General features: G+C 42.7%; 4 protein-coding genes across 4 annotated transcripts; 1 reads left to right on the top strand and 3 right to left on the bottom strand.

Annotated features, from left to right (window-relative positions):
- On the top strand, positions 956 to 4,759 carry LOC8062683 (probable galacturonosyltransferase 4). Its single transcript, XM_002450987.2, has 7 exons — positions 956 to 1,258; positions 1,422 to 1,477; positions 1,603 to 1,647; positions 2,117 to 2,352; positions 2,460 to 2,817; positions 3,173 to 3,691; positions 3,807 to 4,759. Exons 1-7 carry the CDS (start codon positions 1,117 to 1,119, stop codon positions 4,080 to 4,082), a joined length of 1,632 nt encoding a protein of 543 aa, XP_002451032.1. The 5' UTR covers positions 956 to 1,116; the 3' UTR covers positions 4,083 to 4,759.
- LOC8062682 (barwin) lies at positions 6,335 to 7,313 on the bottom strand. The gene is made up of 2 exons (XM_002449727.2): positions 7,199 to 7,313; positions 6,335 to 7,033 (listed from the first exon to the last, which is right to left on the bottom strand). Exon 2 carries the CDS (start codon positions 7,008 to 7,010, stop codon positions 6,555 to 6,557), a length of 456 nt encoding a protein of 151 aa, XP_002449772.1. The 5' UTR covers positions 7,011 to 7,033; positions 7,199 to 7,313; the 3' UTR covers positions 6,335 to 6,554.
- On the bottom strand, positions 11,610 to 12,439 carry LOC8062681 (barwin). The gene is made up of 2 exons (XM_002449726.2): positions 12,076 to 12,439; positions 11,610 to 11,961 (listed from the first exon to the last, which is right to left on the bottom strand). Exons 1-2 carry the CDS (start codon positions 12,361 to 12,363, stop codon positions 11,794 to 11,796), a joined length of 456 nt encoding a protein of 151 aa, XP_002449771.1. The 5' UTR covers positions 12,364 to 12,439; the 3' UTR covers positions 11,610 to 11,793.
- Positions 18,673 to 20,362, bottom strand: LOC8071988 (barwin). The gene is made up of 2 exons (XM_002449725.2): positions 19,995 to 20,362; positions 18,673 to 19,086 (listed from the first exon to the last, which is right to left on the bottom strand). Exons 1-2 carry the CDS (start codon positions 20,265 to 20,267, stop codon positions 18,910 to 18,912), a joined length of 450 nt encoding a protein of 149 aa, XP_002449770.1. The 5' UTR covers positions 20,268 to 20,362; the 3' UTR covers positions 18,673 to 18,909.

Raw genomic sequence — 25,406 nt, 5'->3', positions numbered from 1 at the left:
ATTGGAGAACTAACAGGCCCTATACATAGTTTGAAAACTGAGTGTACAAAGCTAGTGGAACCTGCCTGCAGAAGAGGAAGGGACAATCGTTTCTTTTTTTTTCTTTTGGTTTGAAACTACGAAGCGACAATCATGATTGGTCATACAAGGAAACATATCTTACGGATGTTTTGTTGGAGGTAGTTCAGCGGATACTATAGATATTTCGTTTTATTTAATAATTAGTCTTCAATTATAAACTAATTAAGGGCTTGTTTGGCACAGCTCAAATTTCACTAGTAAAGCTGTTTTTTTAGAAAATAGCTTCACGAGTGACTTTCTAGATGAAGCTGAGCTGTTTTGTAGAAAGTGTTTGGCAAAATAGCTTCACCAACTACTTCATGCATAGTTGAGACAGAGAAATGAGGGAGAAGCTGCAATAAGCTACTTTTTTTCAGCTTCATCCAACTTATGTCCTTGTGAGAGGAGGGAAAAAATAGCTTCACCCATGAAGCTGTTTTGGAAATAAGTGTTTGGCAAAAAAACAGCTCACAACAGCTTCATGCAGCTGTTGTGAGCTGTACCAAACAGGCCCTAAGTTTAAAAGATTCGTCTTACAAATTAGTTTTTAGTTTTACAAATAGTCTATATTTAATATCTAAATATTTAATGTGACAGACGATAAACTTTAACAAAACAAATAAAACGAGGCCTTAATACTCAGATAACACGACTGCAAAAGGAGGGAAATTACCTAGTAAAAAGAAAAAAGGTGGATTTCCAGAAGCTCGTTCTGACAACCGCCCCTACCCACGAAAGACAAATGTCTCGCGCACCCGGATCGGAGCCCACGTATCCCCTATGCCTCCCTGACATCAGGCCCACTCCTTCTTCGTCCCCACACGTCAGTGACATGTGCCAACGCCCCCATGCGCCCCCCGGAGCTCCCCACCAGTCCACCACCACCCCTTTCTCACAGTTTCACACAGCAGTTGCGAGTAGCCGTAGGCGAGCGAGACCGCTTCCGGCGGCCGAATTCGAGAGCGGTTCCGGCGGCGTGGGCGGCGGCTGTGCCCGAGATTGGAGAGCCGCGTGGCGTGGTGGGCGGCTGGCAGCTGGCAACTGGCGGCGTGCGCGATGTGGACAGCGGCAGGCGGGAGGGGTTCGTCCGCGGCCGCTGCTGTGCTGCGGGTGCTGCTGATCGCGACCGCCTGCGGCCTCGTCTTCGCGCTCCTCCACCTCCCGCTCCCCGATGGCGGCGCCCGCCCCGCCGGCCCCGGTGAGACCAGCGACCTGCCTCCTCCGTCCTCCCGTCGCGGAGAGTGGCCCCTCGCGCTAATTTGGTTGGGAGCGCGGCGCGGGTTCAGCGGCGCGCTTGGTGCGTGTGCTCTGCGGCTTTGCCTTTGCTGATAGCGATGGCAACCTGCTTGCTTTGCGTGCAGGTGAGGAGCGCCGCGGCGTTGGTGGGGGCGGTGGGGCCCGCCTGTCGGCGCAGCAGGTGAGACAGAGAGTGAGACCGTCCCAGACGATCCTGATTCTGGTCCTTTGCGTCTTCCGTTCTGTCGATTCTATTCTGCTGGTTGGTTATGCTTATGCAAATTTGATGCTTGTTTTTTTTTGCAGGGGAGGATTCGAGAGGCCAGGAGGCTGAGTGTCGTCACCGAAGAGGTAATTCGTGGCAACTGTGATGTTGTTTGTTGGGATTATATCTATGAGCAGTGTACTATTGTAGTATATAGTTTTTTGAAAAAAAAAAATATCTGGGAACAACTTTTTCCCATTTCATCCCTGAAAGTAACCTGGGTGTCGGTGTGGTAGATAAGTGCCACTGCTGAATTATACTAAGAAAGAGTACTGATTTCTGTAGCCTGAATATGAAGTTGGACTACAGTTAAACCGCTAGTTATTTGCCAGGGAACAGTAATTCAAGTAGGATATTCTCCCCTGTTTTCTTTCTTGCTTATACTGTATATGTGGCCGAACTTTTTCCAGTTCACAATGATTATTGCGAGGTTTTGGTCAATTTCCTCTGCAAATTGATTTGTCCTTTTCAGTATTTTCTGAGCAGGGGTACAATCACTGTTTCAAATCAACTGAATGCAGTTAAAGATACTAATGTCAGTGAGTCTGTCTGCAGATAGAAGGGCAAACTGATGAAGTTGCAGCGGAAGAAGACGAAAGGATATCTAAATCTCCCCCGGACACTAAAGAAAAGATATGGATGATGCAAGATCAGCTAATCATGGCCAAGGCATACCTGCATTTCGCTTCTCCCCAAGGTAGTGTACATTTTGTTCGAGAGCTGAGATTGAGGATAAAAGAGATCGAAAGGGCAATAAGCCACTCAAGTGGAGGTACCCGTGTACCTGGGAGGTAAGTTTAGGCTATAATGATCATTAAAGTAGTTCTGTTGAACTATGCAAATGCTTGATGGAAGAAAACAATTCTGTTACTGATGTAAAAAAACACACACCATGCAGTGTGTTGCAAAAAATGAAGGCGATGGAGCTGACCCTTTCCAAGGCTCAGAGGATCTACCCACGTTGCTGTCAGATGACAGCAAAGCTACGTGCAATGGTGCATAACAGTGAAGAATTGGTCAGAGCACACCAAAGTGAATCTTCATTCCTCGAGCAGGTTGCTGTGAGGACATTATCCAAAGGCCATCACTGCCTAGCAATGCAACTTACTGCAGAATACTTTTCATTAGATCCCAGTAAACGTGAATTCCCTAAAAGAGAGAGCATTCAGTTGGATGGTTATTATCATTATGCAATATTCTCAGACAATGTGCTTGCAAGTGCTGTGGTTGTCAACTCTACAATTGCTGCATCAAAGGTATGATCTTAGATTCGTGAAGCAATAATACTTGGCTTGGTTTTTCTGTGAGCTGGGTGCTTACTCAATGCACTACAGTTAAAAACAATGGAACTTCAGTGTGGCAACTGCCACTGTATGCTTTCTGCATGTCTATAATTACCCTGCCTTTTGGTTTCTATAACTTTGAGGGACTCATTGGATGGATATTTATTTTTGTATTACTCTGTTATTGATGTTGTATGATGAGAATTTACATGCAAAGAGCATGGAAGGAAGGACTGTACTATACTACTATGCCTTCTTCAGTATGACTTGTTGATACTTTCATGCCATCCTGGAATCTTGTTTTGATTCAGCCTATTTTATTTTGCAGGACCCTGGAAGGATAATATTACATATTGTAACTGACGCATTGAATTATCCTGCAATGATGATGTGGTTTCTAAGAAACCCACCAACTCCAGCAGCAATCCAAGTCAAAAGCCTAGATGATTTGAAATGGTTGCCTGGTGATTTCAGTTCCAGATTCAAGCTGAAGGGTGTCCGAGATCCAAGATACACTTCTGCACTTAACCACTTGCGTTTTTATTTGCCAGAAGTGTTTCCCTCTTTGGGCAAGGTTGTACTCTTGGACCATGATGTGGTAGTCCAGAATGACTTAACTGGACTATGGGATCTGGATATGAAGGGTAAAGTAATTGGTGCTGTTGAGACATGCACTTCAAGTGAAGGTTACCATCGATTGGATAGCCTGGTTGACTTTTCTAATCCAAGCATCTTTGACAAAGTTGACCCAAAGGCCTGTGCATTTGCATTTGGGATGAACATATTTGACCTGAATGAATGGCGCAAACAGGATTTGACTACAACTTATCATAAATGGTTTCAACTGGTGAGTGTTAATGATGTCTTAATTAATTTTGAGGGAGCAAAACATTTATGTGAAATATGTATGCGTTGACTTGTTGTTTATGAGACCCTATTTCGTTTTGCTTTCCCATTTTCAGGGCAAAATTCAGAAGTTATGGAAGCCAGGAAGCTTGCCACTGGGTCAGCTTACCTTTTACAACAGAACACTGCCTCTGGATCACCGATGGCATGTCTTTGGGCTTGGCCATGATTTCAGCATTGGAAGAAATGAACTTGAGAGTGCCTCTGTCATCCACTACAGTGGGAAACTCAAACCCTGGCTGGAGATTTCTATCCCAAAGTACAGAGACTACTGGAACAGGTACCTCAACTATGATAATCCACACTTGCAGCAGTGCAACATTCACGGATAGAGGGCGATGGGAGTGAGGTGATTTGCAAGGTAGAACTTGATACACAACTTCACCGTAGAACTTATTAGTTGAGCAGGTTGATGTCTTTTTTTTTTGTTTCTGTTGCTAGACACCCTATTATGTACTTAGGGCTATGAATTTTTTTTGCTAGTAGTCACAGTCAGTACAAAAACAAAAGGAACAACAACATCAAATAGAAGAGCTACAATTTCACTAGTGACACTAAAGTTTTGACAAAAGTAAAACCACTAGCTTACATAATCAATAAAAGATTATTTGTGCCCAAGTTTTTTTAAGCACAGTGAACACACACCCAAAATCTCATATTAGTGAAGTTACAATATACGCTTCATTGTCAATGAGCACGTCGTCTACCACTCTTCTGAAAGAATAATTTGTGTCGCCTCGTACCTGGGAAAGAAGAGTGCAGATTCCACGGCTCTCAGTTTGCATTGGACAAGATAGATGTATATTTTCGCAAACAATATTGTATTCTCTTACAAAGAAGGGATTACTATTGTCATTTAGAAAAGTCTGCCATAGTGCTGGCATTGCCATGTCTTGTTTTATTTCCCTTTCTGTCAGATATTTGTAATTTAAACTATGGGTCTCCACTGTGGACATCTCAACAGAGTGATGACTCTAAAAACGTGTAGTTATAGTTACATCTTCTATAATCCATTTCTATTTGAATATTGCTAAGTCCATGGTCAGAATTAATTATACAGGGTTCAGAGAAGTGGTCAAAATTGTACAGGATAGATATAGTAAATTTGTTAGATTCATGTACGTTTGATTATGCTTTAGGATTTATGATATAATTATCTGTTGGGTAGCATCTATAAAATTTTTCGACAGATTTGGATAGATAAAATCTATTGATAGAAAGGGTCTGTTTAGCGTAGTTCACAAACTTCATGAGATGTTTTTTTAGCAAAATATTTTTTTCTAAAACAGCTTTATGGGTGAAGCTATTTTTCTTCTTATCTCACAAAGACGAGATAAAGACATGAGTTGAGATAAAGTTGAAAAAATAGCTTATCCTAGCTCTCTTTCCCATTTGTTTCTTTTATAAAGCTGTTGGTAAAGCTTTTTTGTCAAGCAACTTTTTTCCAAAACAACTCAACTTTACCTAGAAAGTTGCTTATGAAATTCTTTTCTAAAAAACAACTTCACTAGAGAAGCTGAATTATGCCAAACAGAACCAAAGAGTGATCGTTGGCGTGGGCCCATGCCTGAAATTCTAGTTCATTTATTCACACATTTGAATTCTGCCTCAGTACTTCTACCCTGGTCGAAATTATTCACGACGATTGAAGGAATATAATCTGTCAAAATTAGAGGACAAAGAGAAGACTTGTGGAATTAATGGGCAGTCTAGACGGCCACACATTTCTTGTTTCTGCGGTTTGTTTCTTTGACTTGGGATGATATGCCAGAATCCAGTCATGTCCATATTCTAATCCACTCTTCCAATCCGGCATGACTTTCCATGGTAGGATCCAGTACGTGAGGCCACACAACTCTCGATCGTTGGAGTTATCCGATCGAGATATGCCGGCCTAGCACTCCTCAGTCATCGCGTCACGGGCGCAGTGTCTGAAACTCTGCAAAGAGGTCAGTTGGACATATATATTGTAAGCACGCTCGTAGGTCTTGAGTTACAGCATTTCGGCAGTTATTGTGCCCCGAGTTGCACTCCCACGCTAACGTGTGACCCCACCTGTGGCCATCTCGCCGCACTGCCTGCCGTCCATCCCCTACCCTTCAACCTCGCCCTCCGCTAATCCTCATCTCACGCCCAAATCGCCACCTTCACCCAGTGACGAATCTAGCCAAAAGCATCGTTGGGGTCATATCGGGTCAAATTCATGGCATGCTATGAATTTTTTTTTGAGTTTCAACACTATTTTACTAAAGGATTTAGAAATTTTATCGGGGTTGGCGGACCCCGACAAAACCTACTGGATTCGCCCCTGCCTCCACCTCGCTGCCCACCCACTGTCGGGCCAACTACGGCCATGATATAGAGCCACGGGCACTCGGTAAAGCCATCTTTGCACTCGGCGATGGTTGCAAAGAGACGGATTCTGGTAGTGTGAGGAGAGGGGGGGGACCTCCAAACCTGCGATGGTTGCCTGTTAGTGTTTGCGCAAGGAAAAAGTTAAATTCAATTCGATCGTATGCTTCTTCATTAAGAAATAACTAATAATTATATACAAGTGTATAACATCATCCAAGGTTTGGAATTCTTGAAATTAATATATAATAAGTAGTCCACTTTATTGCATTCCAATGCGGTTTATACCATGATGATCCGGGCTTGCTTGCGCAGTTGCGGCAGGCAGAGCTATCTATCCCATCGGTTTTATTCATCGATCACGCCATGCATGCATCATATATATCATGGCTTGTTATTACATGTGTACTGTAGTACTTGATGATGGAGTGGGTGATGAAAGTGATCATCAATCAGCAGGCGACGAACTGGTAGTTGACGTTGAGGTGTCCCATCTGGTATCCCTGCCCGTTGGTGTCGATCTTCTTGAACACCGTCTCGTAGTCCAGGTCGAGGCCGCCATTGCTGCACTGGTCCACGATCCTCGCCGTGATGGCCGCCCCCGTCGCGCGGTTCGTCACCCGGATGCACTTGCCGCAGGCGGCCTGCCCCTTCTGCCCCGCGGGCCCGCAGAAGGCCGTCCAGCCGTACTTCTGCCGCCACGCCAGCGGCTTGCCGGCGTCCCAGGTGGAGCAGTAGGCGCTGACGGCGTTGAGGTTCCAGTTGTTCTGCTGCGGGTTGTAGTAGTGGTACGTCGCCCGCACGTTCGACGCCTGCTGCGCCGCCGCCATGGCCGCCACCGAGCACAGCACGACCGCGGCCAGCACCAGCGCCGCCGCCCGTCCTCCGGAGATCATCGCCGCCGCCATCGTTGCCCTCTTCTTCTTCTTGCCTGCATGCATGCATATGCATGGTGGAGAGATATGAATCAGGAATTCAGCGAGTGGGAGTTCGATCGGATCGATCGATATATTATATCTTACTGGCACCAAGCTTTTCTCATGCAGGTACGTATGATATAACCACCGCGTGAGAAGCTTCGAGTTGCTTTGCTTACCCTAATAGAGTACTCCTTTAATTAATTTCCCCAGTGGCTAATCCCAAAGTAACGATGCAGAGCCAAGTGACGAATGTAGTGTGAGGTGTGTCTTGTTATACCTCGATGGAGATCACAAGCTTGCATTATATAGAGGAGGTCTCTCGATCTGGGTGCGCCGGACAATGTGGAATTTTCTCCAAGGACAGAAGACACTAGGCTCATGCATGCTTACGACTGTACAAGGTAGCAGGTAGGGACGCATCACATGCAATGCAAACCATCTGTGTACAGTAGCACACACAATTCAGCATTTAATCCTTTTTTTTAATAAAAAGCTCTCGACTAACTGCTGACTGCTTCCACGAATTCTAGATAATCTTGTACCCGTAAAAAAAGTTATTTAAGACAATAATATGGTTCTTATTTTTATAAAAATATTTATTAAAAAGAGATATATGTATATTTTTATAAAAATAGTTTTCAAGATAAATCTATTTATATATTTTTTATATTTCTAAACCCAATAACTTAAAATTTATTCGTAATTTATATTGCCAATATTTATCCTTATTCGTGTGTAAAATTGAGGGAGTACCTTTTTACAAACAGAGGCAGAGTATCTCCAACAACTTAGTATTTCAACATGCTATCCTACCAAATTTGCTAAAAACATAAAAATCCTCCTCCAACAACTCTTTATCTCAACTTGCTAAATTTCCCAAGTTGCTATCCAGAGGTTTCTACTGCCGAGATTTGTCAAGTTGCTATCCCGAGCGCAACTTGTTGGAGACACATATTCTTTTACCAAGTGAGCGGGTCCCATCTGTCATCCTCTATTTTTACCAAGTGAGAATAGCAACTTATTAGAAACACATCTTTTTTTTTCTTTTGCTAAACAAATTAGCAACTTGCTATAACTCAAGATTTGACAAGTGAATTTTACCGAGTCGTTGGAGATGGTGTTTGGTGAAACCACAGGTCTCCCACCCGTACGTCCTAGCTTTATCCATGTGGATGGCTGTAGTACGTGCACGCCCTGGTGGAACGTACGCTGACGTGCGACCTCGCTAGCTATGCGCGCGGCGGCTCGGTGGATCCACGGCGACCACCACTCTGACGAAGCGAGGCACAGCGACGTACTACACCCGTCAAGATCTGCATCCATCGCTGCGACGATGGCGTACGTCAGCGGCCATATACTAGTATTTATCCCCCGCCTCATATTAACTATCGTTTTCGATTTAACTCAATTTATAGAAAATATATTTAATATTTATATCTCTAAATAAATTTATTAAAAAATTAAATTTAAACATCTTTCCAATAATACTAACTATGTATAATAAATATTAATATTTTTTAATATATATTTTGCCAAAATTGTTCCTTAGAAAGCGTGAGTAACAGTTATTTTGAGACTCACAAAGTATACGTGGCCTGCTGTGGAATTCCAGCATCGTGGTGCTTTAGATGTCGACCGGAGAGTCTTCCACTTGCAGTATCGTCGTCGTCGTCGGGGCACTCCACAAGACTACCTTTACCTCTGGAGTCTGGACTCTGGTGGTTTTTGCTTGAATCAGCTAGCCGCATGCATGTGCATTAGCCACAGCCAGGCCCCAACCAGCTAGCACGCAAGCCTTGACCGGACTTTTGCAGTCTCTTGTTGAAAATTCTGCGACATGCATGCTTCTTGACACACGTCTCGTTTTTTTTCATCCGAAGTCCACACTGACGGCGTTGTTTAGGCCTGGTTTAGTTCATCAAAAACTTTTTAAGATTTCCTATCATATTAAATCTTACAGTATATATATGAAGCATTAAATATAGTTAAAAATAAAAACTAATTATACAATTTGCTTCTAAATCGTGAGGCCTTAGTTGAGAAGACGAAAAGTTTTTTTGGATACTGTAACATTTTCGTTTGTATTTGGTAATTATTATCCAACCATAGACTAACTAGGCTCAAAAGATTCGTCTAGCAAATTACAGACAAACCGTGCAATTAGTTATCTTTTTAACTATATTTAATGTTCTATATATGTGTCACGGGGAATCTTGAAATTTGTTTTGGTTTTATGTGAACTAAACAAGGCCATAAAAAATGCAAACTATGTTAATCGTATATGTAAAGTAGTTTAAATTTGACCAAATTACTTGAAGTAAATAATCTTCACATTTATATCTCCAAATCAGTTTATTACAAAAATATATTCATAATAAACTTATAATTAATCTAATAGTGCTTATTATTTTACATTATAAATGTTTCTTCCTCGTCTTGAAATATAAGGTATTTTAGCAATCTTGGACAAATGAGCTAGGGGATATTGTAAATGATGCATGAAACCTTCCCTTAACTATGGAGAAACTTTCTCCTTATTACCAAATTTTGAGCATGTGATTGGGATTTTAGGAAAACTAATTCAACGATGACTTGGGACCAAAGGTCAAAAGCGTACATATTGATACATGGGAAATAAGTAGCTGAATATTTTTAGACGCCACACCTTTTGTGTGTGTGTGTGTTTGTGGGTGGGTGGGGGTGAGGGTGGGGGGGGTTCACATCTTTTCACTCTGAACCATTCCTTCAATTAGTTCTTCTAATCAATGGTGTACCTTTCTATTTCAGGCCATGTTTGGAACAACTTATTTCAGAAGAGCTTTTCTTAAAAGATGGGTGTCAATCTTCATTTTCTATAAGGAAATTCTGCAGGTTGACTATGTCATTTGAATATTAATGGTTCACGTAATTCATTCAAAAGGACATATTATATTTGTGGTTCAATCTTTGCCTATCCAAATTCAACATTAAGGTAAAGCAAAAACTACCACAACTTGAGATGAAATTCAGCATTCAGAATAAGCAAAAAATAGCATAATCCATGTTGGCATAATCGACATAAATTTTGAATAATTTCACATAAAAATAAGAAAAAATGTAAATCATCATTCAAAAATAGATCAAATAGAAAATCTAGTAGACGAAGGGGAGACAGTTGCTTTCGTTAGAGAGGGACGCATGCGTTGCTAATGCTAGCGATGCATAGGTTAGGGTTTTGGGGAATCTCCATGCTCAATTACCTTAGGCCATATGGGCCGCGTCGAGTGGGCAGTATTGGTCATCCGATGGGCAAGGTAGGTTGTGGAGCGATCGACAACCATGCCCTTACTAGCACTACGGTAGACACACGCTTTGTCGAGTGCTCGCCTCTTTGTTGAGTGCCAAAAGGCGGGAACTCGGCAAAGAGCTAGTTTGCCGAGTTCCTGCTCGTGGCAAAGGAGACACTCGGCAAACAAGGGTTTGCCGAGGGTCTGACCCTCGGTAAAGGAAGGCACTTGGCAAAAAGAAGATATTTGCCGACTGTCGAACACTCGACAAAAAGGGCCTACCGATAAAGGTCTTCCCGCTAACGGCGGCACCCAAGATCACTATTTTGCCGAGTGTTGGACGTTAGCACTCGGCAAAGGCTCAGTCTTTGCCGAGTGTCGGTCCTTGGCACTTGACAAAGGCACACTTTTTCTTTGGCTGATATTTGAACCACCAGTAGTACCGATGGTTATGATCGGTAGTACCGGTCCTGAACTGTAGTGCCGGTAAAACCCCGATACCACCGGTAGTTCATTTTCATGCCAAACCGCAATCTGCGCTTCTCAGCCACCGATGGTACCGGTTGCCCAAACTGGTAATACAGGTAGTTGTTTTTGACTGCGGTATATAAGTCACCCTCGGGCCCCTTCTTTGACCTTATCTCTTTCTCAGTCCACGTGCCTACTCCCCCCGTTTTCCTTTCCACCACAACCGGTGCTGCCGTTGGTGCTTGCCCTTCCCCGATCTCCTTCCCTCCTCTATCCATTTTCAAATCCCTTTGAGGAGTGCTTTCCCAAGCCAAGGAGGAAGCATGGGAGGTGTTGGTGGTCGCTGGGAGGTCTTCTTTCGCTTGGACTCAGCCTCTTCTTCTCCTGTGCTTCGAGGTACTAGGATTTTCTTGCCCGATCTCCCAATCCGAGTGCCAAATGGCGACACTCGACAAATAAATTTTGTATGAAAAAGAAAATTTAAAAAGTCTTTGCCGAGAGCCGGATGGCGACACTCGGCAAAGGTGACCGTTAACGTGGCCAAGGCCGTCGCGATGGCTTTTCTTTGCCGAGTGCCACCCTAGCACTCGACAAAGTGTTTGTCGAGTGTCCGCCTTCAACACTCGGTAAATGAGCCTTTGCCGAATATTTGTCCGCCAAGACTCCTTTGGCCAGTGTCCCAAGCACTCGGCAAAGGGCCGGCCAGCAGTAGTGTAGTTAGGATCCTTTTTTCAAGATACACTGACTTACAAACGGCTAGAAACGCTACGCTGTATATGCTCTTATTAGTGTGGCCTAATTAGTGTTAACAACTGTACAAAAGTTTATAGTTTGCGATAAACCAAATTCCCGCTCGAGTTGAAGAATCTGTTATGTATTTTTATGTATTAAAAAACATACATTATTTATGGTGAAGTTTCATTTATTTAGTACTGTTTTTGTAAGAGTTTGCATCCTCCAGCTGCATCTTATTCTTATTCCACAACACCACACCTCTCGATCGATCTGATACGCTCCTCATGTCGCGCCGCCGGATCTCAGCAGCCTACGAACTGGTAGTCGACGTCGAGGTGACCCATCTGGTAGCCGCGGCCGTCGGTGTCGATCTTCTTAAACACCGTCTCGAAGTCGAGGTCGAGGCCGCCATTGCTGCACTGGTCCACGATCCTCGCCGTCGTCGACGCACCCGTCCCGCGGTTCGTCACCTGCGTAATCCATAGGAAAGAATGAACCATAGGCCGCCGGCGCTTGAAGAAGAAGAAGAAGAAGAAGAATCGATCAGTAGTAGGATCGGAGCATCTCATCTTCGTCCTACGTACCCGGATACATCGGCCACAGGCGGCCTGGCCTGTGGGTCCCGAGGGCCCGCAGAAGGCGGTCCAGCCGTACTGCTGCCGCCACGACGCCGGCTTGCCGGCGTCCCAGGTGGCGCAGTAGGCGCTGACGGCGTTGAGGTTCCAGTTGTTCTGCTGTGGGTTGTACAGGTGGTACGTGGCGCGGACGTTGGACGCCTGCTGCGCCATGGCCGCCGCCGCCGCGGCGGCGCAGAGGAGGGCGGCCACCGTGAACGCCCGCGCGCCGGTGATCATCATCGCCGCCGCTGCCATGGCTATAGCTTACACCGCAACGAAGTAGTGGCACACGCGCGCTGGTGTGCGTTCAAGTTATGGTGGTGGTATGGATCTTATATAATATATAGCTGATGGATCGATCAGGGACTTTGTATATATAGAGGGAGCCGGACAATGTGGACTCCTGCATGAGCTTTGCAGGCGAGCAAACTCTGGGCGTCCAACACGTAGTACGCCATATCCTGTAGAGCCGATCGAACGCGAACGGCGTCGTCTGTGCTCGATCTGTAATACCTTACGTACGTGTATACGTTACCCTGCTAGAAGAGCATGCATGCATGTCCATCCATTTCGCAGGTGTCGTTCATGAGACTAGCTAGCGCGGCTAGCTAGCCTCGATCAGCAGGCCTTATCCAAAGCTAGCTAGCTAGCTAGCTAGGTTTCTCGTACGTCGATCGATGGACATGTTCCAACGACGACGTGACGACCTATGCGCGCGAGCTTCCAAATTGCCGCTGAGATGAACCGTCGCTTTGCATGCATGCGTGTACGGTGTCTGCCACTGCCCACATCGCCACTAGCCAGCATCGGGCGCCGACTCAAAACGACCTTTCGCCGTCCCAGCTAGATTGTATGCATGTGAGACTGTCTCCAACAAGATAGGCAAAATAAGACCCATACCCAAAACACAATTCCATTCTTACGGTCGTTCAGTAGTTTGGAATCTAGCGAACGATATCCAGCGAATGATACATGTCGGTCGCCCACCCTCCTTCCCCTTCTTCCTACTTCTCTTTGTGCTTGACGTCATTATGAAACAAGCAAAACATTTATTTCAAATTACTATAACTTTTAAATGATGTATCTATTTTTAATTCTGTCTACACCGTTGTGTTCAACGTGACGAGACGAACAAAACTAGACCCCATTTTCTGTATGTTTGGAAGATTTTTATTTTTCTAGTAGCAATTTATTTATATTAACTTATAACATATAAGTTATATTGCTAATTTATTCTGCTAAGTTATGTTGCTAACCTATTATGCTAAGTTGTATTGTATAACTTTTGTTTGTGTATAATAACTGTGTAACTTTCTATATACACTAGCGTATTAGTTGTGTAACTTATATACATAAGTTGTATTGTGTAAATTATGTCTCCCTCTATTCCAAATTATAAAATATTTTGATATTTCTAAATATATTGATTTTGTTATGTATATACATATATAGTTGTGTCTAGATACATAGTAAATTCAATTTAGAAAAATCAATATGTCTTAGTGGGAGTAAACTTATGTACATAAGTTATATAGTATAACTTTTTTGAGAACGACTAAGTTAGCAATGTTGAGTTATTCCTCGAACTTATGTTGTCTAGAAACACTGCTAAGTTAGTACTGTTAAGTTTATCGTGAACATTATGCTTTTTAATCCTGTTTTATAAGTTATGAGCACATGCTTCTTAAAAAAATATAAAAAAAATTAAAGGACATGTGATCTAGCAAAAGAAAGTGAAAAAAGAATCGAATGCCTTAAAAGAGAAAGAGAAACTATTATTGTTCTGTCTAAAAATAAAAAGAAACATATACACTTTTCAAAAAAGGAAAGAAAATTGTTGTCGGAAATTGACCGCTGATTTCGTTTCTGCTGAACGTTCGTGAAATAGTGGCGTCGTACCCAAAATGCCTCTTGCACAGTGTTTTAGTAGTAAAAAAACATCCTCCAACCGACTACCCAAACCTACAACCTATTTTGCATCGTAGTCGCTGTGGAACGCAAATATGCGTCCTCTTCGGTGTCTTTGCGTCTCCATGCAGCTGGAGTGGAACGACTGTGCCTCTTGCTCGGGCGAGGACACGCCGCGACGGCGCGCTCCCAGACGCACTGCGCGGTGGCGGCGGTCTCTGTTCTTGGCGGCGCTGAGGACGCGGAGGTACCAGATGCACCAGCTCCGGCTACCGCCGATACGCATGGGTCTGGAGAGCTGCTTGCCCTGTCCGATAGGCCAGCGGAGGATCCAGCAGCTACTGCCCGCCAGCTTTGCACCGCCCCATGGTTGCGGCCGGGGTGGTGGCTGTTCTAATTGTGGTAGCTGTTGGAGGAGGAGAGATTTAAGGTGTTATTTATTTTACTGTGCATGACCTATAACATAGAATGAGTATCTATTTTAGGTCTCTTTTGTTGGAGACAGCCTGATGACGGAGTATATATGTTCATGCTTGAATGGAAACAGCGTACCACCGGATCATCACTAGATGTGAGGCAGCTACTGTGGGCTGTGGCCAGCGCACAAATCTTGACACTCTTCGCCGTCTATTTGGATCGAGGAGAGATAACTGATGACCGTTCCTGGCTGCAAGAACGTGCATTTTTTTTTTTTGACGAAATCAAGAACGTGCATTAACTGCTGGACCCGTGCATGTGCGTACGTGTTCTTTGCATGCGTACTTAGGCCTTGTTTAATTCCGAAAAGTGAAAAATTTTCGGTACTGTAGCACTTCCGTTTGTTTGTGACAAATATTATCTAATCATGGACTAACTATGATCAAAAAATTCGTCTCGTGATTTACAGTTAAACTGTGTAATTAGTTTTTGTTTTCGTCTATATTTAATGTTTCATGCATGTGCCACAAGATTCGATGTGATGGGGAATCTTGAAAACTTTTTGGTTTTTAGGGTGAACTAAACAATGCCTTATTCTTGCGTACCGTAGTATTTTTATTTTTATTTGTCAATTATTGTCCAACTATAGATTAATTAGGCTTACAAATTTATCTTGTAAATTACAGGTAAATTGTGTAATTAATTATTTTTATCTATATTTAAAGTTTCATATATGTGCCGTAAAATTTGATATGATGGGGAATCTTGAAAAGTTTTTGGGTTTTAGGATGAACTAAACAAGGTCTCACATGGCATGTTGACAGGATGTACGAAATTTTCCCTCGCATTGAAGAAAGAGCCAAAACTTATATAATTAGAAGCATATAACGTGATGTAAACAGGTAGATATGAGAGAGAGAAGAAATGAGAGAAATGTGCTATAAGTTTATAGCCAGTGCCTTAGACACAAAAACCAAAAAACTCTATGTGAGAGATAAGTGAATTATGCATGATTGGGCTCCTATGGGGTTTTATGCCCCGATTTCAATCAGTTTTCAAATGATATGAGTGAAAGCTAAAAATGAGCTAGTTGAGACTGTCGTTTGGCGTTTGGCGTTGATAGACATTTAGAAGTTTATATTCTAATTTTCCCATTTGGTGGTACTAAAATGTGGCATGAAGATCATATAAGTGAGTCTGGAGAAGGCATATGGTGGTCGTGATGAAGTTCGCCCATCAAGTACCGCGTGTCCATAGATGCAAGACCACATATCACTGGCGGAGCCACCGCCCGGCCACCCCGGGCGGCCGGCCGGGCTCCTCGTCAAAATACAAAAGAAATCTTCTTTATATTTATATAAAATTTTGTATTTTATAGTTAAATATTTTTGTTTAATGAGAATTGCTCGGGCTCCTGAAATCTTCTGGCTTCGCCACTGCCACACATCCACCTTCGAGCCATCTTAGCACAAAAAATATTTCTACTTCATGCCACATAAAAATGGGCAGAATAATTATACGGAAATAAATTGGAGAGACTAATTAAAAAATAAAATTGGAGACTTAATCATGAACAACAATGTAGCTCCAAATAATAGGTTGATAGGTGTCACACGGATTTGCTCATTAAAATAGAAATTGGTAGTAGTCCTATTGAACAAATTAAAGCATACTAACAATCATCAAAACCAGCATGTCAATATTTGATAGGAATGAATTAATTGGGTTCATGGACACCAAACTTTTGGAAGATGGATTCACCACAATTTGAACGCCTTTCTTGAGATCCAATTGAAAAGTGCTATCTAAAATGGAGAAAAAACTAGAATGAGAATCAGGCCCATGCTTGAAAATCCATGACCTTCATTCAACATTTTGGTGAAGAACAGCCACAACAATGAAGGGAGTGGGGAAAACGTGCCTCTGATGGATGAGTGTGCTTGAGATAGGAGAGAGGGAGGAGGAGCTTGGTGTTTTTGTATTGTGGTCTATTAGTGCCGTTTGAAGCCAAAAACCGGCAGTGACACCACAACACCACTGTTGGTTCATTTCATAACAACAGTGATATATTATTGTTGCCACGAACCGGTAGAAATATAGATCTTCACTGTCAGTTTTTGGAGACCCTCAACCATTTTCTATTGTTGAAGCTAAGAACCGACAGTGAAGAGTTATCACTGCTGGTTCATTATTAGCAATTGACACTATGTGCCGGCACTGAAAGTCAGATCTGTAGTAGTGTAGTTAGATTCTATAGACTAGTGAGCTAACTAGTTGGGACTTTGGCTAAAGTTTAGCTCTTGCATTAGTTCTTCTGTTTGGATCCTGAATCCTAAAGGGCTAAATTTTAGCAACTACTTAGTTATTAATTATTATTCCATGTCATCCAAACACCCGTGTTCGCCGTCCCAGCTTTCACATGCATGTTGTGACGGAGTATTTGCTTGCAAACACCATGCGTTTGGACTCCAGAGGACAGATTACGTACTAACGTAACTATGCTGTGTCTGTGACTTGCATCAAGATCCACCAGATGTGAGGCAGCTACTCTGGGCTGTGGCTAGCTCACAAATCTTGACCGCGTCTTTGCCGTCTATTTGGATCCAGGAGACAACGACTGATGACCATCCCAAGCTGTAGAAACGTGCATCAATTACTGGACTCGTCCATGTGCGTAGGTGTTCTTTATAGGAAAATAATTTTATGCAGTAGTCTCGCACAAGGACACTTCGTGCGACGTGTGTATGGCATGTGGGGCCCGCTGATAAGCAATATGCAAGTCCTCTTGATACATTGCGTTGTTTGAATGGACGCGCGCTACCCCTTGGAGAGGCGTCGCACAGCAAGCACGGTGCGACACTGTCTCATATAATTTTATTCCTTCTTTATATGCATTCCTATTCACATGGCATATTCATAGGATGTACGAAATTTCCCCACATATTGAAAAATGGGCCAAAACTTTTGTGCATTTTAAACTCCCCTATAAAAGTATAAGTTCCATGCAATTCTAATTTGTGTAGGATTTATGGTCTATTTGGTCTGTTGATCTTAACTAAAGTATAGCTGCCATAGAAATTAAGGTGAGCGAAACCAATAATGGTGTGGGGTTGAAGCTCAGCGGTGATGAAACTATTGTAGCAGTGATCTACTAGCAGGAAGGAAGCATGATCTATAATGGTCACATGAAGTTGGGATTTCATCTAGCAAATAACGGTGGAGTGGATTGGTGATTTTTTAGATGGATGCTTAGCTCTCAAGTTGAAAATTTCTTCGTTTTTCAAATTATATTGAAAGCATCTGGGCCCTTATTATTGGTTTTATGATTAATGATATTATGGCCAACGCATGTGTTTTGCAGTTACATTACTTAGTAAGGTCATCATAATCATGGATATATTGATTGAGCTTTTATGGTTTTATGCCCCTAATTATATATTTCAACCAGTTTGTAACATGAAAGCTAAGGAGATGAGGTGGAGTTTAAAGTGTCGTTTGGCATTGAGGAACATTTAGGCCTTGTTTAGTTCGCAAAAACTTTGGTTTTTGGCTACTGTAGTACTTTCGTTTTTATTTGACAAACATTGTCCAATCACGGAGTAATTAGGCTCGTAAGATTCATCTCACAAATTACAGGTAAACTGTGCAATTAGTTTTTATTTTCATCTATATTTAATGCTCCATGCATGCGACCAAAGATTTGATGTGACGGGAAATCTTGAAAATTTTTACGAACTAAACAAGGCCTTAAAATAGTTTATATTCTAATTTTCTTGTTTGCCACTACAAAGATTAGTATCAATGGGTAGCTTCACCTAATAATAAGTAAGTCTAGTAAGCAGATATATGATACACAATGGCGGATCCAGAAACGATTCAAGAGGGAGGGCTAAATATTAAGAGAACTCTAGAAATTCTATGGCAGATTAGTACCGGGTAGGGCTGAACACCTGGACTCTAAACTATTTTGGGCTGGAGATGAAGAGGTGTTCTTAGCAATTTTGCACCATACCCCGGGCTGCAAGCATCCTAGCCCGGGGTGCAGATCCGCCCCTGATAATACACACCGTGAAAAATTAGCGCTTAGTAGCTCAGATGAAATACCCAAATTAGATGGATGGAACCTAAAGCCAAATATCAAAGATTTAAATTGAAAAAGTTCGCTTATTTTTACATATATGCACGGAGAGGGCTCCAGCGTGAGGACTATAGAATCCACCGAAGATACGCAACAGTCCATTCGTTCACCTTGAGGTGTTTTGCATTTCTTGAGACATGCCCTTACACGAGTAGTCAAGTACTCACGTAACTCAGTTTTTATTCCACTTTGCGTATATATGTTTTATGGTGTACAACTCAGACACGCATGATTCAATAGCAATGGTTGCAACTAGACGCCCACTTATTGACAGGTAACGTGTGGAATCACATACATACATATAATTAATTCTTGGAAGAATCATGTTCATGACAGCATCAGTTGTCGCCGCAGTTGACGAACTGGTAGCTGACGGTGAGGTGGCCAGCATTGAGGCCCGCACCGTTGGTGTCCAGCGGCTTGAACGCCGTGTCGTAGTCCAGGTCCAGCCCGCCGTTGCTGCACTGGTCCACGATCCTCACCGTCAGCGACGCCCCCGTCGCCGAGTTCGTCACCTGTAGGTACATGTGCGGAAAGCATCAATAATCCATGAGTAACAATCGGCACTAAAGCCTGGTTTGGATCCTGACACTATAGCATTTTTCGTTTGTTTTTTTGATAATTATTGTCTAACTATAAAATAATTAGGTTTAAAAAATCATCTCGTAAATTACAGACAAACTGTATAATTGGTTTTTTATTTATATTTAAAGTTCCATGTATGTGCCAGCGGCGTCCCGAGCAAATGAGGCCCAGTTCAAAATAACAAGTGGAGGTCTAAAATCTATTGTCAAAATCTAAAAAGATAATATCAAATATCAATATATTACAAAGACAATGTATAAAAGATTAACTAAATAAAATAGGAATTGTGCATGGAATTTATACCAGGCAATGATCTCCGTTTAGTGTCCTAATTTAGGTCCAGTCGTCTAGGATTGCTACTAGGTCTCGACTCTTGAGTGAAGAACAACACCAAGGACAAGGAACAAGTCCAAGGGACGAAGCCACAAACTCACGAAGGGTTACAAACTTATGTCAAGAAGAATTTCTGAACTTAGACTTTTCTAACTCATGATCATGGACTCAATGTGCTTTATCTCTAAGGAAGTAGCAGGCCACGTTTATTGAGTCTCTGTGACTAATTTACTAATTAAAATAAACCTAAAATTATTATATATACTTAGAATACTTTAGTAAATTTTGGAGCCCATAAATTTTAGGAGCCCAGTTCGGTCGCACAGCCTGCACGAGCTCTAGGACGTTCCTGGCATATACCATATAAGATTTGATGTGACGAGAAATCTTAAAAAGTTTTTGAACGAAAGGTGAACTAATTCACGGTAACTAGCTAGATTAATTAATGCAGGTAACAACTCTTGCTATAGCAGTCTTACTGACAGAGGTTTCAGCTTGAGCTTACCAGGAGACACTGCCCGCATGAGGCCTGTCCAGTGGGACCGGCGGGCCCGCAGAAGGCGGTCCAGCCGTACTTGCTGCGCCACGACAGCGGCTTGCTGGCGTCCCACGTGGCGCAGTACGTCCCAGCTAGGTTCCAGTTGTTCTGCGCCGGGTTGTAGTAGTTGTACGTGGCGCGCACGCCGGACGCCTGCTGCGCCGCCGCCATGGCCGCCGCCGCGCACAGCAGCGCCGCCGCAAGGGCCAGCTTCTTGCCGACTGCTGTCATCCCCGCCATGGCTGAGATGTTTGATCAGGTTACTCTGATTCTTGTTGCTAGCTTTTGCTGCTGCTAATGGAGGACGTATGTATGTATGTAGCTGCTTACTTGGACGAGCGAGATATGGGCATTATATAATATAGATACACAGGTTGCCGATCGAGAGAGCAGGACACGACTGACAGACTTTTCTTCTCGTCCGAAATTTGCGCGAAAACTACGTTTCTAGATGCATGCAAATCTACGTTCTAGATCAGATGCATGCATGAGCGACCTAGCTAGCTAGCTTCCTCGAAGTTCAATCTGACAACGGAAATGCATGGCGTCGTCGACGGCTAGTACAGTATAGTCGACTGAGGCAGGCACATGCCTCGGAATTCCACGAGCCGGTCAGGTTGCCAACGTTGACCGGGGCAACAGGTAGCCCAACGGAGATAGGAGACGTGTGGTTGCATTGCTTGGGTATATTGGGTTGTACGCATTGCACACACACGCAGCTGGTATTTTCTGTGGATGTAGTTTGGCGCCGGCCGGGCTGCGTGGATAGAGTTTGCACGTACGCAGCATCATGTGCTACTACATCCGTCCAGAATGTAGATATGTTTAAGAGTTAGAAATAACTTAATAATTAAGGAGACTAAGACTAGTGTTATAATATGGCTCATATGTGCTCTTCATTGTTATTTGTTAATGTGGAGACTTGGCAGTAATTATTTGACTTTCAATTAATCAGTGATCTTTAATTGTAGTTTCAATCTGGATATTTTACATGATTTTGTGAAAATAACAGTTCATATGGGACCGACACATTTCTGTTATGTTGTTAAGTCGTCGTTTGTAAACTCGTTGGTTCACATGTAAGTAAGGGTCTGTCTAGATCCCTTCAAAATTCCAAAGTTTATAAGATTTCACATCACAACGAATCTTGCGGCACATGGAAGCATTAAATATAGATAAAAAAAATAATTAATTGTACAGTTTGCTTTGTAAATCGCGAGACGAATCTATTGAGTCTAGTTAGTTTATAGTTGGACAATGTTTGTCAAATACAAACGAAAGTGCTACAGTGTCAAAATCCAAAAAGATTTTGGATCTAAACACGCCCTAAGTGATCATATTGTTTGTTCACACAACCATTAACTCATTTGTTCCCATATTTGTTATATAGTTTGGTTCTCACATGTTCATTAACTCATTTGTTCACAAGTTCGCTAGCTAATTAATAACCTGAATATTTGTTACCACCTCCCTCTCAAATGACAGGGTCATCCATCGCACGATGAAACAAGAGTCCCACAGGTGTCATGGTCATGCACTAGGAAAAGAACACAAAGGCAACGGATAGCCTAGCTCGAACCAAACAAATCCACAGCGATGACAAAAAAAACGTGACAGTACAGCACGATTCCATTGCCAGAAAATTTTGTGTTCACCGTTTGCAAACTGGTGCTAAGCCTCAACTTGTGATTTCTATGGCGTACTGTTGTTCGCAGAGGGGGAAAAAAGAGAGAGAGACTGTTAATTCCAAGAGAAGAGACCGGTAAATTCCTAGCCCATTCATAGACCATGCATAGAGGCCGGCCCATGCCCATGTATGTGAGGCCTGAGACGCCGAAGGCCCAACACAACTTTTACGTACAGAGGCAGGCATATGCCTCGGAATTCCACGAGGCCAGTTGCCAACATTGACCGGGACATGCAGCAGCCCAACGGAATGGAGACGTAATACGTGTGGCTGCATCTGCATGGAATGCAAAGCAGCTGATAATCTAGATTTTTTTTTTTTTTGGATAGAGTTTGGGGCGGCTGTGGCGCCTCGATGTCGTGCTCTAACCTCTACAAGCAACTTCAAGAGTTCGGCTGTAGGCTCTCATTAGATCGTAGATGAAAATTTTTTGAGTGTCACATCGGATATGTCGGAAGGATGACGGGAGGGGTTTTTAGAAACTAATAAAAAAACAAATTACATAGCTCGTCAGAAAACTACAAGACAAATTTATTAAGCATATTTAATCTGTCATTAGCACATATAGGTTACTTAAGGCTAATCATGGAGTAACTAGGCTTAAAAGATTCGTCTCGCGATTTTCAACTAAACTGTGTAATTAGTTTATTTTTTATCTACATTTAATGTTTAATACATGTGTCTAAAGATTCGATGGGATGGATGGAAATTTTTTTTGGTAGGGAACTAAACAGGGCCGTAGCTAAATTCCATTGTAACTATTTTATAAAATAAAAAACTTCTTTGAAAAGAAGAGATCTACAATAGCTTTGCTATTTCACAAAATCAGATAGCCGGTGTCAGTGGTTAGCTATATATGGGAACAAAAAATCAAGAGATAGCCAACTTTTTATTTTATAAAACCAGATAACACATATTTATTGGAGCATATTTTTTGCTATGAAAATTCTAAAATAGTCTCTATAACAAAAGGAGCTAAGTGTTGGAGTTGCTCTAACTCGCGGCGTGCCGCACGAGACTTCAAAAGATTAAAACTTTGTGATGAAAATGAACGTCGCATGACATTAAATAATCATTTTTATCGTTTCAGCTATATCCATGAAGATATAGTGGTCTTTATGGTTTTTGTTTGGGTTGCTATTGGATTAATCCAAATTAAAACACATCATATATTACTTTGGTTATCCCAGAATATAGAATGTTTACGATTTATTTATCACACTTCCTACATTTAGGGGCCTAAGATTGAGGAGACGCGTTTAGGTGACTGTGCTCGCATCCCGCGCCTGTTCTCACCCGCGCTCAATCAGTTTTCCGCCTCCCGCGACTCAAGTACCTAAGAGACCTTGCCAACGTCGGGTACCTTCGTCGCCCTCTCGTTCTCTCTGACTTTCTCTCTCTTTCTTCTCCATCTCCGGTGGGTATTGAAGGGGGTTTGGGGTAGGGGGAGGAGGAGGGGGAGGAAGGCCAACCGGGTGGTAGGAACGAGGGCAATGCATTTTAGGTGCCCTGGCTATGGTGGAAGCGGCCGAGCCAAGTAGAACTAGGGGAGCTCCATGGCTAGAGGTCGCCGTGGAACTAGGAGGGGCATAAGGTGGCCACCGCGAGCGTGCAACCTGTCACACTATAGCGGGGGCGAGGACACACGCTTTGAGAGAAAGAAGAACATGTCTTAGCCATTGGGTGAAGATTTGATGGATGAACTTTGTCGTCTAACAGACGCCTGAAATATAGCATTACCCTTTATTTATTACATATAATTAGTAAGAGTAGTGGCAATAACATGGCTGATATCCCCTTAATATTTAATATGGGCTTGGTACTAATTATTTGACTTTCAATTAGTTAGTGTCTTTGTTGTATTAACATGGACATTTTACATCATTCTTTTGTGAAATATCAGTTAAGTTCTTTTTTTTGACAAAAGTACCAGTTAGTTCTAATACGGGTTATATTGTTAACTCGCTGGTTGACCACATGTTCATAAACTCGTTGTTTCACACGTACATTATATTGTTCGTTCACGCAATCGTTTTCACTACACCATAACACCACATTAAGGTCAGATGTCTGACACTAAAAAGTAAAAGTACCGATTGATGGATGATCTATCAACCAAGAGTATATGTATTTAGCAATTCACAGTTGTCGGTATATGTATTTATATTTACCATTAGCTTGTTAGTCACTGAAGATACTTAATCGGCAAACGATCTATCGCTAAAAAAAAGGTCCCACATCTGCCCATCAGATATGTGAATTTTAGCTCGTCCCATGAGAATGGAGGGGAACTCTAGACTGTATTTCTCCCCAATTGGTGCCGCCACATGCTCCCTTCTCCTCCCGATTCTCTACCTAAATCGTCGCTCTAGCCCCTCAGTAGGAGATATTTAGTAGAGAAAATTTATATTAAATTTTAAATACCAAAACATTAGGAAAACCCCACCTCACCGGGAGAACTCAATTATTCTCATTGCGGTGGCCGGCCCCTCCCTTGCTATGCTGAAATCGGCATTGCATGCAAATCTACGTTCTAGATGCGAATAGTCGAATCTGACAAGGCGTCGACGAATAGTTGACTGGCCTCGGAATTCCACGTGCCAGTTGCCAACATTGACCGGGGCTGCCGGCTGCGGGGCATGCAGCAGCCAGAGCCTACGTGTGTGGTTGCTTTTGCTTGGTTGGGCTGCATTGTTGTTGTTGCACGCAGACGCATGCAGCTGATATTTTGTTTGTGGATAGAGTTTCGTGCGGCTGTGGCGCCTCGACCGTGCTGGCTTATTTTCCACTGATGTCGTGCTCTAATTCAGTCCAGAAGGAATGATATATTGATCGTGCTACACGAGACTTCCAAGCTAAGGAAACAAGTTTGTGATGAAAATGGTTAAATGAACGTCGCATGACCTGAAAATAATCTTTTCGATTGATTTTTTTTCCAGCTACGTCGATGTAGACGTAGTCCTCTTTATGTTTTTCTTTTGGTTATTGGATTAGCCCAAAACACATCTTATATACTACTCCTACCGTCCCAGAATATAGATATACGATTTCTTTATTATGTATGATTAATGAGAGTAGTGGCAAAAATGTGGAAAATCTTTTTTGTGCACTGCCATATATATTAGCAGCAAAGAATACGTATTGAAAAACCTATTAAATAAATAACAAAACTAAAAACAGAACTGAAAAGAAAAGAAAAAGAGAAAAAACAGGAGACCCTTTAGTACCTTGACACCGCTGGCAGCATCCTTTAGTCCCGGCTGGTAATACCAACCGGGATTAAAGGCGGGGCTTTAGCCTCGGTGCCGTGCGCCAGGACTAAAGAGGGGGCGGGGAGGGGGGGGGGGGGAGGAAGCATAGTCCCGGCTTCAGATCTGGAGCTAAAGCCCCTTCTCGACCGGGACTAAAGACCGATCGTGTAGCAGTGAATCTAGGACGTGTCAATTCTATATTTGAACGAGTAGTTTGCAGGTGGATAAAAGAACTTTTAAGTGAGTTTGCAAAAAGTTATTTGGGTCAGGCGACCCCAATGATTACATGTAGATTTACCCTTGTCCACACCAATAACAAAAATGTGGCAGTGCACAAAAAGATTATTGCCGGAGAATTTTGTGTTCACTGTCGCAAATTGGTGCTAAATCATCCATATTCTGAACTTCTGATTTCGTCCGCGTGCTGTCGTTTGCAAGGAA

Source organism: Sorghum bicolor, chromosome 5 (genome assembly GCF_000003195.3).
Source record: "Sorghum bicolor cultivar BTx623 chromosome 5, Sorghum_bicolor_NCBIv3, whole genome shotgun sequence".
In the NCBI taxonomy this organism is placed as follows: Eukaryota; Viridiplantae; Streptophyta; class Magnoliopsida; order Poales; family Poaceae; genus Sorghum; species Sorghum bicolor.
The sequence above is the reverse complement of the archived record's forward strand: the minus strand, read 5'-3'. Positions and strand labels throughout refer to the sequence as shown.

Bases quoted from the DNA above. Each gene is read 5' to 3' on its own strand.
- LOC8062681 (XM_002449726.2), bottom strand. From the start codon at position 12,363: ATGGCAGCGGCGGCGATGATGATCACCGGCGCGCGGGCGTTCACGGTG. The intron at 11,962-12,075 runs GTACGTAGGACG...TGGATTACGCAG, and splicing joins CCTGTGGCCGATGTATCCGG to GTGACGAACCGCGGGACGGG.
- LOC8062683 (XM_002450987.2), top strand. From the start codon at position 1,117: ATGTGGACAGCGGCAGGCGGGAGGGGTTCGTCCGCGGCCGCTGCTGTG. The intron at 1,478-1,602 runs GTGAGACAGAGA...TTTTTTTTGCAG, and splicing joins CCCGCCTGTCGGCGCAGCAG to GGGAGGATTCGAGAGGCCAG. The intron at 1,648-2,116 runs GTAATTCGTGGC...GTCTGTCTGCAG, and splicing joins TGAGTGTCGTCACCGAAGAG to ATAGAAGGGCAAACTGATGA.
- LOC8071988 (XM_002449725.2), bottom strand. From the start codon at position 20,267: ATGGCGGGGATGACAGCAGTCGGCAAGAAGCTGGCCCTTGCGGCGGCG. The intron at 19,087-19,994 runs GTAAGCTCAAGC...ATGTACCTACAG, and splicing joins CATGCGGGCAGTGTCTCCTG to GTGACGAACTCGGCGACGGG.
- LOC8062682 (XM_002449727.2), bottom strand. From the start codon at position 7,010: ATGGCGGCGGCGATGATCTCCGGAGGACGGGCGGCGGCGCTGGTGCTG.